Below are 17,150 nucleotides of genomic sequence, written 5' to 3'. Positions count from 1 at the left end.
TTAATCACTGGAGTTATCTTAAAACTTTAATTGATGCCTGGAAATTGCTGGAGGCCAGGAAAACGGCAGCAGGTGCTTTTAAAAGGATAATATATTTGCAAAAATGATTCTTGCAAGTCAGCACCCGGTGTGGTGGCACCGTTCGCACCACCCTAGAGCGGGCCATGAATGGACCCCAATACTTCAAACGAATCTCCTTCCTCACCCCCAAGAGAAACCTCGCTCTGCTGACCTCGCCCTAGCCACAGTCCCCGCATCCACAGAGCAAGAGCAGGAGGCAGATCCTCCTCCTGGCATTCGGCCAAGACCTGGAATGAACTCCCCCACTGCATCTGACGAAGCCTGACACTGCACCAATTCAGTAAGGACCTCAAGACCTGGCTCTAAGAATGACCTACAGAGCTGCTCGCACCCCCTCCACCCCCCCAAGTGCCTTGAGACCCTCACAGGTGAGTAGTGCGCTTTAAAACCCCTGATTGATTGACTGATTGAGTGAGCGCCAGAGACAGTTGGATTACAATCCAGAATCCTTAGCAACATGTTTCCATCTCATACCCAGCGCTCTCTGAAGCAGCTGGTAGTGCAACAAAAGGAACAGATCATTTTCACAATGAAGGCTCTCAGTAGTCTTTTTGGAACACCTGCTGCTGGATCCTTGTGCTGGTGAACTGGACAGGTGGGGTCTGGAGAGGAAAAGTGAGTAGTTTTGATTCCTACAGCTCCACCACGGAAATTGCCACAAAATACCACTGTCCGGAGTACCCTTCTGAAGAGGTACAATAGGTAGAAGAGTGGGAGTCTATTCTAAGGTCTGCGGTGAGAAAAGGATTTTTAGGGGGTACAGCACAGGGCAAATGGATATATCGTATGGTTCTATTAAGAAAAAAATGGTAGAATGTTTCCAGGAATTTGTATCCATTATTAAAACATTTTTGTAGCTTCACAGCACACCCCTTGGGCAGTACCTTTTGCACTGAGGCCCCCTCCAAAGCAGGACAGCTCTTTCAAACCCGTGCAAAAAATGCAGATTTCTCATCGACAAGATCATTTTTCTCTTTATCAACTGTGAACATCAAATACAACACCTGACATGCAGAAACAGCGGACCATACTCATTAGGAATGTTATCAAAAAAACGTAATTATCAGACACTGCGAAAAAGTAAAACAGCTCAAATAAAATATTGTGTTTAGATCACGTTAAAAATGTGTACCCCAAAAATGTTCCTTTGGTTGAGTACTGGATGTGAGCAGCTGTCCAGTTTCGTTAGCAGTGAAAGAAGGAACTGTGACTGCTACAGGCCTCTTGGCATCTGCCTTTTGTGTGCTGCCCAGGTTGGAACCCTTGCTCCCGGAGGTGCCTTGTCCGGATGGGACTTCATCTTGATTTGTTGATGTCGCTGTCCGACCTAAAGAAAGCAGGGGAGATTTACATAGCAGTTCTTTTTCATGTGAACTCGAGTAGAGAAAAGACGGTGTTTTGGCATTTCACTAGTGCTTTGAAAGTCACTAGACAAAAACCGGAGCAATATCTATTTTCAAACACAATCCACACAAGAATAGACGGTTATAACAAAACAACAATCCCCTGCACACGCTAACAGTATATACAGTATATCAATAGCAGTGTAACAAAAATGCTTGATTCTTTGATGGAACAATCACTTCAGTTTATTTTCGAAAGCCTTAGCCAACACGCGTATCATCGCGCCCTACGGTTTTGCGAAGCAACTTCTTCAGGGCTAAGAAACAAACAAGTGTACAAAATTGGAAATGATAGGCATCCCACAATAACAGCTAATGTCAGTTTCCCAATGTGACTTTACTAAGGTGAGAAAAAGAAAGCGACACCCCCTTAATGTTGCCTAATATCCAGAAAGTACATGTCCGAAAGCAATCATACCTATAATCTCTTCGTGCAGATCCTAGAGACGAAGAGAAGGGAAAATAAAGAAACAATGCCAAAGTTAAAAACCCAGCAGGGACTGGTGAATCGTGCTATTGGTAGCCAAAAATGACAGGGAAACCAACCTTAATTCCGGTTGTATTTCCGTCCCGGAAGGGATTCAAGAGGTCCAGTCATAGACACACACAGTAAAAACTGTAAGGTATCCTGTGTCCGAAAGTAGTCACTCCTATTCAGTGTATGTGTATCTCATATGTAATATCAATTTGAGAGTCCCTAGGGATGAATGAAAAAGGAAAACGGCCCAATTACATTTAAGAATACACCCAAATCAAGCAGGGGCATATTCTCGCCTGTTAGCGAGTGTGGTCAAAAAGCCCCACGTACCTTATTCGTAAACTTATTAGTGTTCAAGTCTCTCAAACATAAAGATAGAAGGTAGGGTGGTGTAGTAAACCCACTCGATGAGGGTTGTATCAATCCCAAGTACCAGCAGCCAAATCCTTGCCGGTATCTGTGCAGGCCCTAAACCTGATAAAGAGACCACAGGAAATTGTCAAAATGAGTATGTTGACAACCCCGTGGCAAGTATGCCGAAACCATGCCCCCATAAGGAGAGGCTCGTTTCTAGTGTATATTGTGATTCATTGCTAGGTACTAGAGAGCGTCTTAACACGCGCGCTTACCTCTCCGAATAACAGAGCTTCCTCCGGCGTGTGCGCTGGAGACCTCAATTTTGCCCGCTGAGAAACCTGCGTTGATATTGGCATGACAGCAGAAATAGTCATAGGACTGTAACCCGCTTACTACACAAAGTGCATAGTCACAAAGATATATGGAAAAGCACCGGCCATCTTCGCACGGTTACAAACCACACCCAGCTTCGCCAGAAGGTTAGTAAAGGGCATAGCATCAGCCCCCAAAGGTGTGTTATAAATGTATTATGGACCACTGGGGATCCCGCGTGAAAAGGAGATATAAGCGAAAAAGGTTGATAGGGCTGTAACCTGATTAGTGCATGGTGGAAAAAGACCATAACAGTATGTGGAAGGACATCGGACATCTTGGAGCGGTGAATCTCCGCATCCCGCTTTGCAACACGTGTTAGTATTGAGCATAACGTCAGCCCCTAAAGTAAATAAGATTCAATATTATCAAGCTTGTGTCCACTTGTGTTGCTGCGTCCACAAAATATAAGAGCGAAAAAGGGGAAATATTGAATATTTAATACTAGTATCGTGCTCTTGTCCATATATAATGTGTCCACATAATATACGATTATAAAAAGGAAAAATAAGTATAAGGTACGTGGGAAAATCATCTATGAAGGAAAGAACCGATCCAGACAGGATTTGCCTGAAACAGTATGCTTAGTTATATCAAAATCAAAGGTATCCATTGACGATTAAAAGGCAGAATGAATAATCATCATCCCCTGCAGAAAAGAGTGTCAGAAAAGAATATAAGGAAAAGAGGGGCAGGGGCCCACGTATCGAACTGCGCCACCCCGTGTGATAACACAAACCACTTATGTAAAACAGAATCTAAGGTGGGCCCTCAGGTACATTGGCTTTCAACTCATGGTCTGGGCTTTTTCAAATGTGGACGTTGCACTGCGCGCAGATGGGCAACTGATAAAAAGAAGGACTTTTCTGGCCCGAATGGCCGTACTTACAAGATAAACACTAACATTAACTGCCAAACCAACTATGTGGTTTACGCAGTCGTATGCAAATGCCAAGGCAAATATATTGGCAGCACAATCAGAGCTTTAAAAGACTGCATTGTGGAACACATCAGGGCGGTCATACAGGCAGACACCAGATATCCCGTAGCTATGCACATAGTGGAATGTCCTACCCAAGATAGTCACAAAACCTTCTCCTTTTACGGATTTGACCCCATACCCAGAGATGTGAGGGGTGGTAACAGAGAACTAACGTTGAGGAGAAGGGAAGCGACTTGGGTCATATGATTGAGAAGTGTAGAAATGGGCCTAAAGTAGAATCAAAGGGTTATCCCCCACATACCACTTTCTAAACCTTATTTGTATATTCCCACCTCAAGTTAAAAGCTTACACTCTCTCAGGTCTCATAACACTGAACCCAAATATATGCAAAAATGTCAGATGTTTATTGTGTCAAAACAGTGTACATGCACATAACGATTAAAACAATTCAAAAGGTAATTCTATTGGTATTCACTGTACAAGTCATCTCCTATTTCCTTTTCATATCAATGTATTCATACTATGTCATATGAGAAATGCAGTTTGTTTAAAATAATCAGTTTGATTTGAATGTAACTTTTTTATAGACCGTGTGCAAATAAGCAAAATGAACAAAACTTTTTTTAACAAAAATCACATAAGTTTAAAAATGCTATACAGCATGTAGTTGTCGACCCAGCATCTCAGTGGAAGAAATCGATAAATCACCTTCTTCAGGACTCTAGTTAATGACAACAATCCTCTATAAAAAAATATACATGAAATATAATACAAGTCTGAGATACACATGACAATTTTACATATACAGAGTTCAGTAATAACAATCACACTAATATCCAAATAAGATATTGTCCCATGCAACCAAAAACTTACCTATTAAAAACATCACTATTATACGTGTCGTATCTCCCACTAGATCTCCAGATTTACATTAAGGAAATCATTTGTTACAATCTTAGGAGAAAGATGGTTGTCTGATTGTCCAAGGTTAGTCTTATTTAATTTCATACTTCTTGATTAATGTTGGTTCTGTGACAGAAACACCACATTTAGTATGCTCAATTTTATCAAAATACCTCACTATTTAACTATTTTCATATATCAGTTCTGCCATGCTATTTCTCCTCGACCTGTCGGCAGCGTTCGACACAGTGTCACACTCGATCCTGCTAGACTACCTGAAACAGATAGGCATCCATGGGACGGCATTGAAGTGGATTTCCTCCTACCTCCACGGCCGTGGCCAACAAGTCTTTCATCGCCCATATACCTCCTCTGTAAAACCGCTGAGGTGTGGAGTCCCTCAAGGCTCTGCCCTGAGCCCTCTACTTTTTAACATTTACTTGACGCCTTTGCTGCCCTTATAGCAAAGAGCAGGGTCAAGGTGATATCCTATGCGGATGACACGCAGCCAGCCGATGTTTGCCTTTAGAGATCAATACGCTGCAGCTTTACCAAACCATCTGACAGAAATACAACCTTGCACTACAGTAGTAATCACCCGAGCTCCCAAAGGGATAATATACCCTTTGGTCAGTTCTTCCGAGTGAAAAAAAATTGAACTAACAAAAATGACTGAACGCCATGCAGATCTTTTAAAAATTAAGCTACAAAATAGAGGATACCCAAATAAGTTTATCCGACAGGCATATAAATGTGCTAAATATTACAATAGGGAAAGTATGTTCCTAGACAATGATAACAAATAAAGCAACCAAGAACAAAGGATAGTGGCTGTAACAAATTTCTCTAGTGCAAGTAATAAAATCAAGAATCTAATAAATAGGTTGTGGACTCTACTAAATGGGGAAGGAAAACGTGGAATTCCCAAGCTCATTTTTGCCTTTAGAATAAATAGAGCTGTTAGGAATTAATTGGTACATACGTATAAGGAAACGAAGGTGCCCCAACAGACTAGTCTAATAAATGGCAAAAGGCTAGAAGGAACTTCCGTTGTGGAAGTTGTACTAATTGTGATTCTATGATCCAAGGTGCATGCATGGAGTACAATGGCAGCAAACAAATGGAAATCCCTTCTGAATTGTAGAACCAAAAACGTTACCCATTTGTTAATTTGTCCCTGTGGAAAAGGGTACATAGGGGAGACTAGCAGAGAAATGAGAACTCGACTAAACAAGCATAGGTCAGCTGATAGAACCAATAAAAAGAATGCACAACTGACCGAACACTGGCAGCAAAATAAGCATACTGTGAAAGACATTAAATGGGTGATTTTGGAATGCATCAGATGTTCAAGTAGGGGTGGTGATAGAAATAAAAAGGAGAGCAGTTCTATATCAGCAATTTTGATACATTTAGATCAGGACTGGACAATAGAGAGGAATAGAATGGGTTAATATTTTAGAGAAAACAACCTTAAGTTATGCATTACACTATCAAGCTTCACCTGTGAATAGATAATTATTGTTACAGACGTAGGAAGAGCAATAATAAAAAGAATGGGAAGCGAATTGTCATTATACCTTAGAAATAGAAGGTATGCACTTTCTCTTCAATAAAATAGGTTGTTGAAAAAAGTGAATTTGGACAACACTAGTTAGTATAGCTATAAAGTGTAAAGGTGAGATGATGCCTAATGTCAAACGTGAGAATAATATTAAGAAAAAGAATGATACAGCAGATTATTCCCCTTGTTCTATTTATTAGAATTATATTTACTTTCTAACAAAAATATATATCGGCCAATAGTAAAGTTAAATCGCATTGGCGAGTAGAACATGGAGGAATAAAGACAAAAAAAGCATGCGGGGGAACATTGATATATTTCTGGAAACCATTCTCTAACACATGAAAAATAAATAAAGTTTTTCCGAATTGAAACATGAAACATGTGATGCGCTCATGATTATAAAAGAAGGACTGAGCGTGCAACTCGGTTTCACTCGAGTAACTAGCAGACACCGGATCAGTCGGTTGAAAACAATAGCGCCCGCAGTAAGTGAGATAACGAATGCCTGTAGCTACTTTGTTCAAGGGTTTTATTTATTTTCAAGCCGCTTGTAATCTGAATGGGAAGGAGTCCTTCATACAGGTACTAATAAGATGTACCTTGTTTATTTTAGTGAGTTGTTTAGCCGGTTAGATCCAACAGCATTGGCCTTAACTGTGATTCCGAATGCCGGGAGCCGCTTTATCATTAGCGGTTCTGCCTAAATCTTGACTGCATGCAATTCAAACACTACGGGGGCATTTATACGGTGTCTTGTAAATGAGACGCCTCGTGTATACTTTCGTGAGTTTTTTCTGATAAAATAAATAAGGAGATCTTGCTTCCCTCACCACAAGGGGCAAATGTGTTTGGAACTTTTGGATCCCACATTATATATGTAACAATGTGGCTATGAATTTCCATTTTTAATTACAAAGTAACAATATTAATTTGTAGGAATTCATTGTAACTGGTGTAAGTTGAAAATTATGTTGGTAATCTTCGTATTAAAACCTGATTGGGGTATTGTTTATCACCTTTAGATTGATAAAGGGTATTACCACCGAAATTGAAAAGAATATTGGCGACTACCCACTAATTGATTTTGAGGAGTCATTGCCTTTTAACTACAAAAACGTAATCACGTGAAAAGGATTTTAAACAAAAGGGGAGAATCAGAACTGAGTGAATGTAGGGTATATCCATAAAACCCAAAAGTGAGAATATCTTTTCTAATATATACTATTTAGCTCTTTGGGTTACATCCTATTCAGAGGGAAAAACTCTTCTCCTGAGTGATCTGAAGATAAACACATAGGTATTAGTCCGGAGGTAAGACAGAACTGATATATGAAAATAATTAAATAGTGAGGTATTTTGATAAAATTGAGCATATTAAATGTGGTGTTTCAGTCACAGAACCAACATTAATCAAGAAGCATGAAATTAAATAAGTGCTAACCTTGGACAATCAGATGAAAGGCTATCAACCATCTTTCTCCTAAGATTGTAGCAAATTAGTTCTTTAATGTAAATCTGAAGATCTAGGGGGAGATAAGAAACATATAATAGTGATGTTTTTTTAATAGGTGAGGTTTTTGGTTGAATGGGACGATATCCTATTTGGATATTAGTGTGATTGTTATTATTGTACTCTGTATATGTAAAATTGTTATGTGTATCTCAGACTTCTAATTATATTTCATGTACATTTTTTATAGATGATTGTTGTCATTAACTAGAGTCCTGAAGAAGGTGGTTTATCGATTCCCTTCCACCGAAATGCAGCGTCGACAACTACATGCTGTATAGCATTTTTAAACTTATGTGATTTTTGTTAAAAAAAAAAAAAAGGTTAGTTTCATTTTGCTTATTTGCATACGGTCTATAAAAAGTAATACGTTAAATTCAAATCAAACTGAATCTTTTAAACAAACTTCATTTCTCCTAAGACATAGTATGAATACATTGATATGAAAGGGATATAGGAGATAACTTGTACAGTGAATACCAATAGAATGACCTTTCAATTGTTTTAATCGTTATGTGCATGTACACTGTTTTGATACAATCAACATCTGACATTTGTGCATATATTTGGGTTCAGTGTTATGAGACCAAAGAGTGTGTAAGCTTTTAACTTAAGGTGTGAATATACAAATAAGGTTTAGGAAGTGGTATGTGGAGGATAACCCTTTGATTCTACTTTAGCACATTTCTACACTTCTCAATCGCATGATCCAAGTCACCTCCCTTCTCCTCAACATTAGTTCTCTGTTAACACCCCTCACATCTCTGGGTATGCTATCAAATCCGTAAAAGGAGAAGGTTTTTTGACTATCTTGAGCAGGACATTCCACTATGTGCATAGCTACGAGATATCTGGTGTCTGCCAGTTTGACCGCCCTGAAGTGTTCTACAATGCAGTCTTTTAAAGCTCCGATTGTGCTGCCAATATATCTGCGTTGGCATTTGCATACGACTGCATAAACCACATAGTTGGTCTGGCAGTTAATGGTAGTGTTTATCTTGTAAGTACGGCCATTCGGGCTAGAAAATTCCTTCTTTTTATCAGTGGCCCATCTGCGCGCAGTGCAACGTCCACAATTGAAAAAGCCCAGACCGTGAGTTTAACCCCTTCAGTGCCCCGCCCTTTCCCCGCCCTTTCATTAGCGGGCGGGGTTCATGACGAGATAGTCTCGTCATGGGCACAGCGCAACCGCGCTCCATGACGAGACCATCTCGTCATGGGCACTGAAGGAGTTAAAGCCAATGTACCCGTGTGTCCGCCTTAGATTCTGTGATACGCAAGTGGTTCATGCTATCACATGGGCGGCGCGGTTCGATACGTTGGCCCCTGATCCTTTTTTCCTTATATTCTTTTCTGACATTATTTTCTGCAGGGGATGATGATTATTCATTCCGCCTTTTAATCGTTAATGGATACCTTTGATTTTGATATAACTAAGCATACTTTTTCAGGCAAATCCTGTCTGGATCGGTTCTTTTCTTCATAGATGGTTTTCCCACGTACCTTCTTATTTTTCCTTTTTAAAATCGTATATTATGTGGACACAACATTATATATGGACAAGAGCACGATACTTGTATTAAATATTTCCCTATTTTCGCTCTTCTATTTTGTGGACACAGCAACACAAATAGACACAAGTTCGATAATAATATTGAATCTTATTTACTTTAGGGGCTGACGTTATGCTCAATAGTAACACGTGTAGCAAAGCGGGATGCAGAGATTCTCCAAGATGGCCGATGTCCTTCCACATATCGCTATGGTCTTTTTCCACCATGCATTAATCGGGTTGCAACCCTACCAGCTTTTTTCGCTCGTATGTCCTTTTCACGCGGGATCCCCAGTGGGCCATAAGACATTTCTAACACACCCTTGGGGCAGACGCTATGCACTTTACTAACCTTTTGGCGAAGCTGGGTGCGGTGTGTAACCGTGCCAAGATGGCCGATGCCTTTCCATATATCTTTGTGACTATGCACTTTGTGTAGTAAGCGGGTTACAGTCCTACCACTATTTCCGCTGTCATGCCAATATCAACGTGGATTCCCCAAGGGGCCAGATTGAGGTCTCCAGCGCACACACTCTGTTATTCGGAGAGGTAAGCGCCCATTTTAAGACACTCTCCAGTACCTAGCTATGAATCACGAGATTCACTAGAAACAAGCCTCTCCTTATAGGGGCACGCTTTCGGCATACTTGCCACGGGGTTGTCAACATACTCATTTTGACATTTTCCTGTGGTCTCTCTATCACGATTAGGGCCAGCACAGATACCGGCAAGGATTTAGCTGCTGGTACTTAGGATTGATACAACCCTCTTTGAGTGGGCTTACTACACCCCTCCACCTTCTATCTATATGTTTGAGAGACTTGCACACCAAGAAATCTACAGATAAGGTATGTGGGGCTTTTTGACCACACTCCCTAACAGGCAAGTATATGCCCCTGCTTGATTTGGGTGTATTCTTAAATGTAAATCGGGCCATTTTCCTTTTTCATTCATCCCTAGGGACTCTCAAATTGATATTACATATGAGGCACGCATATACAGAATAGGAGTGACAACTTTCTGTCACAGAACCAACATTACAGTTTTTACTGTATGTCTATGACTGGACCTCTTGAATCCCTTTTTGGACGGAAATATAACCAGAATAAAGGTTGGTTTCCCTGTCATTTTTGGTTTCCAATAGCATGGTTCACCAGTCCCTGCTGGATTTTTAACTTTAGCATTGTTTCTTTATTTTCGCTTCTCTTTGTCTTTAGGATCTGCACGAACAGATTATAGGTATTTTTGCTTTCGGACATGTACTTTCTGGATATTAGGCAACATTAAGGGAGTGTCGCTTTCTTTTTCTCACCTTAGAAAAGTCACATTGGGAAACTGACACTAGCTGTTATTGTGGGATGCCTATCACTTCCAATTTTGTACACTTGTCTGTTTCCTAGCCCTGAAGAGGTCGCTGCGCAAAACCGTAGAGCGCGACGAAACATGTTCGCTAAGGCTTTCGAGAATAAAGTCAAGCATTTTTGTTACAGTGCTATTGATATACTGTATATACTGTTGGCGTGTGCAGGGGATTGTTGTTTTATTCTACCAGTGGCTATCCACGCGCTGGGGAGGAGGGTGGCTCTTCCTACCCTTATGCACCGCAATCCTTACTTATCATTAGTGTATACTCACATGCTCACTGCCCAGGAGTGCCAATACCCCACAGAACAACCTACTGAGTAGTTTCAAGAATAGACTGTCTTACCAGTAAAAGTGGTATGCTTTATAGCATCTCCTGTATATAGAAAACAATGCGGGTCTAAGCAGTGCCCATTCAGTCTCCCCATTTCCACATTCACTTGAAAGATTAATTGTGGCCTCTAGTACAAATAAGCTTTTTGTTATTAAATCTATATTAAAAACATCACTCCAGGATCCCTCTTCCAGTTACTTGTCATGGCATCTAGTTGTAGGAGCACTCGTCTTCCATGAAAAAATTCACACCACAATTTAAACTTGATTCTCCCCCCCCCCCCCAAAAAAATAAACTCCTTCGGTGCATACATTTCTATGTATTCGCCTCAGCTATTAAGGCTGCTGTTCAAAAGCATCCTTCATTTTTAAGCTTTCACACATTAATCTTTCATTAATCTATTGTATTTTAGTTTACATTATTTTAGATTTAAATATTTTTGTATAATATAAATTTTTCTAAATGCTCTATATTAAATTATTCTACAAAACTCTGCGCCACTCCTCTTCTGCTATATGAATGTTATGTTTTCTGCTTCCCTCTACTCTGCCCACCACTTGTTTTATTAGTTAATAAATGTGGTTTTACTTGCTTGAATCTACATTGTGTAATGCTAAACTTAATGAATTTTCGAATGTGTGGATGTTGGTTGTCGGGACCCTTGTTCTTTTAGAACACTACATTAAATGATAGCAAAATTTCCATTGTAAACCTGGATTATGCTATATATAATATTCGCATATAATTTTCTATAACGCTTTAAACAAACAAAAAAAAAAATCTTCATTTTGGTGTCCTCTTTCTCTTGTGTATCACTGGACTTAGAAAGTGTACCGAGAGAATAACCTATTTACACAAGTAATACTTCTCCCTATGGTCAAGATCCTCTCATCATTGCAGTTGTTGTGGGGATTCTGCACTTACACAGAACTATGCGCAGGAAAACAGGACCTTGGTATATAGGGGTTGTACCTTCCTACCACCTTAGCGCCCAAAATCCCAGCTATAGTGTCTCATTCGTTCTCTGAAAAAATCACAAAGCTACAAATGATTAGACAACCCAGAACACAACACTACCAACTCTCTCAGGAATCGTGGGAGCAAGATATACTCTTTCACTCACTTGTACTTGTCCACAATAAGGATAGTCAGTCACTGTATAGTTCAAAATGTTTATTTTAACGATCATGCTCAATAATGCAGTATACGAGCCACTCCCAGCAGCAAAACGCATAAACCTAGCACAGTTGGCATTGTTACAATACAATTGAATATGAAGGGGTGTGTCAATATATAGACAGTGGAAAAGGACTACAAGGCCTAACCACCCTCCCCTTGATAAGTTGAGGTTTATTATATAAAGGAAGATGTCTGGGCTTTGTCAGCAGACCCCATACCTTAGAGCCTAGATGGTAGCTTTACATCATAGGAACAGCATAGCTCTTCTCCAAGGAAAGGATTCCCTCCAAGTGTGTGTGAACAACATGCAACTCCGTAATATCAAAGCACGAGCCCTCTAGCAGTACAGCTGTGTATAGCATGTTATGTTTAGATAATGGGGACTGACCAGAACAGCCTAAGAAGGGGCATGTTTTTCGACCTTGCACATCGTGTTCAGACTAATCTCCAGGAACAGCAGAGAACGCAGAAAGCAGTCCGTTCTCATGTGAAAGACACAAACAGAGTCTTGCAAAATAAAGTCATGTACTAACGTGCGCAAAAACAGCATCATGGCAGCAAAGCTCATGCTAACTTAGCGATGCCGAGAATGACCCTAAGGGCCACATAACTGTTTCACGTTATTTATCTAACTTTAGCACGTCGAATAGAAGGAAAAGTACTGAGTATGCTTCCCTGTGTTCGCTCAGATTACTTCAGCTCTCAGTGTTTTTTACCTTTACCTTGAAATCATATCACTGCACTTGGGTTTGTTCATTTCTTCTTACATTTTTTTCAAGGCTGCTCTACAACTCTTCATTTCTCTGAGAATCGCTATGTTGCCCCAAACTGAATACTTGGAAGCAGGTCACGTGTCCTAGTGGCACTGTTGCACCCCTTTAGCTGAATGGGGCCCATGCAAGCTTGTTGTGGTTTAGAGTTGCTTTGAACATGTTGGCATCTTGCTGGTTTCTTTTTGCACTGGTCCAGGCCTAGCATGAGCAGAGGGGCTTGGCTAGTTTCCTTGCTAGCTCCAAACACATTGAGCGGAGAGTTAGGTTAGAAAGACATTCCAGCTGGCTCTACCTCTTATTCCTTTACATATACCTAGACTGACCAGAGCAAGTACATTAAGTTGGAAATGAACAACATAAGGAGCTTGGGGAGGAGGGAAGACCAGTTTAGATCCTGCAAGGTCAGACTCACCCCCCTCTAAAGCAACAAACAATAGATGCTGCCCGTAGAGCAATGAATCCAGTTTAGAATGCTCTGCATTACACACAAAATTCTTGCAGGCACAGGTCCAGTGATTCTCATCAATCTATGTCATCCCTACACTCTGACCCGCATCCTCCGCTCTGCTGACCTACATCTTACACACGTGCCACGATTCTGTAGGGCCAGAGCAGGGGGCGCTCATTCAAGGTTCTTGCACCCACTCCGTGGAACTCTCTGCCACTCTCTATCAGAAACACCACCAATCTCCTGTCTTTTAGAAGGGCCGTGAAGACCTGGCTTTTCTATTGATCTAGTAGTTCCTCTTGCATCCTCACCTCTGGCTTTTAGCGCTGGGATGTCCCTTTGCCGGGACAGCCATGCGCTCTACAAATCCTATAACAACATAACATGCAAGTAATCCAGCCGTGTGTTGGGTGAGGAGAGAGGAGGGCCCTGTCAATAGGTTCAATAGGGTTGGTTTCTTCTAGGCAGCCCCAGGTATAGTTACTTCCTGGTCCACAGTGTAATAAGTTGGCTCTGTATATACTATGAAAGACCAAGGCAGGTGAATTGAATCCCCACAGGGATAGTCCCGAAAGATGACTGGAGCCCTCACTCACCAAGAGGTGACATGCTTCATCATCGGGTTCGTTTCTCCAGTGGAAAAACCTAGTTCCAAAGGGGGTTATAACCCTCTCACTAAGATGGAGGAGTCCAGGGATTTTGTTCAGTGAGGATGAGGCTGTATGTACAAGGAGTAGTGTTCCTTATACTGTGAGTGAGGTAAAAGAGAGCAGTGCTAGAGAATCAGTGGTGAGAAAACTAGTGGTGAAGTTAAAACTGGCTAGTGAATACCAAAAAAGGCTTTACTGTGTAGGTTTCACTGTCAGGATTAAAAAAAGTGCATAAGGTAGAGTAGTGGAGATTCAACACTACTCTTCGCAATAGGTCGACATGTTTCAGCCCTTGGGATCTATACAAGGATCTGGGCTTTCTTCAGGACCGGGTGAAAGATAAAGCTACTGCTGTGGTTTGCTCAAATTGAACAAAATAATAGTAATAATACTACACCGATGACCCAGGAGTTCAGTATTTATTGGGTCCATCTGAGGGAGATAAAAAAACTCCTCCTCCCCTGGTCAGAAAGGGTCACTACATATATACAGTTCTAGTAATGCAGGTAATATATTTATAAAACATAAAACCTCAACCTCACCTCAACCTGGATACAACTCAGGGAAGGGGGCGCGCTCTATATTAAACAAAATGTGTGATGTCCGAGTGTACAGACAGACCTCTGATCATATGGTTTACTATGAACACAACCACCCACCTAGTCACAACTACAGTATGGCATAAAAAGAAGAACTCAGGACAGGATTCAATCATTTTAAAATTTGAAAAAAATAATTTTTTTTTATAAATAATAATTATTTTGGTAAACAACTAGAGAAACTGTTAGCTCTGTTAATGTAAGGAGAGAGTATCTAAATTCCAAGCGCAAAGCTTACCTGTCCGTCGGTACCCCGGGGCGGTCAATGAATTGAGACCGGTGGTACCGAACGGCTGGCCAGCTCTGCGCTTATATAGTGAGTGGAAGACAATGAATTGTTCCCACCTGTGTCAGTCAGGACCCTGAGGTGGCCAAGTATATCGCCTGGCTTAAAGAATGAGGCCCTGTCATGACTGAGCATGCTCAGTAAAGGAGACACTTATTCATAGCGGGGTGAGTGGGCATGCTCAGTGAAGGAGACACTTATTCATAGCGCGATGAGTGAGCATGCTTAGTGAAGGACACACTTATTCAAAGCCTGAAAAAATACTCAAAATTAAAATATATTAAATTAAATTAAATAGAATGAAATTAAATGGCAATGATGGAGTAAGGCATTGCTTAAAGAGAGGGGGATAGTTCCACAGTGTGAACGATCAAAGAAACGATCAAAAAAAGGTTCTGCTGTAGTGTTGCGCATGTGCAGTGTCAAAGACACTAATCATAGCCCAAAAAGCAGATTCAAAATAGAATCATCTCCAAAAGATGTTATATTAAGCACAACCTTGTGCAAATTTGAGGAATGATTGAGTGGTGCGCCTCAGAGTAGGGTGCGGATACAAAGCATTGGTAGAGGAGAATCAACCACTGGAAATAATGTGTGCTGTATCTTATGTTGTGATTTAACAGATCAGTAATATGATACATCTACAATAGAAGCCAGGGTATGTCATCATTCAATCCATTGGCATCAGTACGTAGTTTGTGTACCCATCATTGTTCTCTGATCAGTAAGAATTGATGAATGTCACTGATATGAGGGGGAATAGTTGGTTTCTCAAGTACCAACTAATGTCATTCTCAGTGTGTCCTTGTGTAATGAAGTGATTGGTCATCTTAGTTGAACTTTTCTTGCATCTCACATTGCTTTTATGTTCCAGAATTCTTGTATTCACCTTTCTCGTTGTCATGCCTATGTACCGCATCAGGCAAGGGCATGTGATCATGTAGATAAGTTTGTCACTATTGCAATTAGTGTGTTTCATGAGAGACCATGGTCTGTTGGTGCCTATGTCAATTTCTGTAGTCTGTTTTGTTTGTGGGCACGCGGCACAAGAACCACATGGGAAATGCCCTTTAACTGCAGGCAGGCCCCATAAGGTCAACTGGTTCTGTGTCTGTTTGGGCTGGGGTCTGGTGTGCACCAGCATGTCTTTTATGTTCCCCATACGTTTGAAACCAAATAGTGGCAGTGGCAGTGATGTGGGTCCGATGTTCAAGATGCGCCAGTGTTTGAGGATGGTTTTCTTGATTTGGTTGGAGAAACCACAGAATGTGTTTACACATGTCAAGCGCTGTTGTGTTTCTCTAGGTGGTGCTACCTCAATAAGGGCATCTCTGTGATTGTTGAGTGCTCTCTTCCTGCATTTGCGTATGATGCTGTGGGGATATTGCCTGTCTTTCAGTTGTGTGGACCGTGATCTAGCGTGTTCTTCATATTTATCCACACTAGAGCAGTTGCGCCTCACACATAAGAATTGTCCAAAGGACAAATTATCCCGAAGGGCTTTGGGATGAAAGCTGTGGTAGGACAATAGTGAGTTCCTTGCCATGGGCTTGCGGTACAGTTCAGTAGACAAAATCCCATTATCAGGATAGATTCTCACATCTAGGAATGGAAGACTGGTGTGTGAGAACTCATAGGTAAAGGGCAGAAATTCATTTCTTGTATTCAGCCAGCTATGAAAATCCACGACGGTCTCGGGTGTCCCTCGCCAGACCACAAAAATATCGTCGATGTACGTCTTCCATACTATTATGTGATCTCTTTAGGGATTAGTCGGATGAAGCACTTCAGTTTGTTCGAACCGGTGTACATAGAGGTTCGACAGGTTAGGGGCGAAAACACTGCCCAAAAATTTTTTTAAAATGACTGAATCCTGTCCGGAGTTCTTCTTTTTATGCCATACTGTAGTTGTGACTAGGTGGGTGGTTGTGTTCATAGTAAACCATATGATCAGAGGTCTGTCTGTACACTCGGACATCACACATTTTGTTTATTATAGAGCGGGCCCCCTTCCCTGAGTTGTATCCAGGTTGAGGTGAGGGTGTCATACAAACACTTTGGGTAAGTGCAGGACCCATACTTTTGGGGTTAGCATTTTTTATGTTTTATAAATATATTACCTGCATTACTAGAACTGTATATATGTAGTGATCCTTTCTGACCAGGGGAGGAGGAGTTTTTTTATCTCACTCAGATGGACCCAATAAATACTGGATCATCGGTGTAGTATTATTACTATTATTTTGTTCAATTTGAGCACACCACAGCAGTAGCTTTATCTTTCACCCGGTCCTGAAGAAAGCCCAGATCCTTGTATAGATCCCAAGGGCTGAAACATGTCGACCTATTGCG

The 17,150-nt window shown here is 41.0% G+C and overlaps 1 protein-coding gene across 4 annotated transcripts in view; it reads right to left on the bottom strand.

Moving 5' to 3' along the window:
• LOC146855927 (uncharacterized) overlaps nucleotides 1-17,150 on the bottom strand; it is a 651,622-nt gene that overhangs the window by 238,967 nt on the left and 395,505 nt on the right. For all 4 annotated transcript variants that reach the window (XM_085653872.1, XM_085653873.1, XM_085653876.1 and 1 more), the window contains one exon: nucleotides 1,214-1,408. In XM_085653872.1, coding sequence (XP_085509998.1) covers nucleotides 1,214-1,408 — 195 coding nt within the window. The remainder of the gene's footprint in view (nucleotides 1-1,213; nucleotides 1,409-17,150) is intronic.

The sequence above is a fragment of the Triturus cristatus genome, chromosome 4_1, assembly GCF_964204655.1.
Source record: "Triturus cristatus chromosome 4_1, aTriCri1.1, whole genome shotgun sequence".
Classification (NCBI taxonomy): domain Eukaryota; kingdom Metazoa; phylum Chordata; class Amphibia; order Caudata; family Salamandridae; genus Triturus; species Triturus cristatus.
The sequence above is the reverse complement of the archived record's forward strand: the minus strand, read 5'-3'. Positions and strand labels throughout refer to the sequence as shown.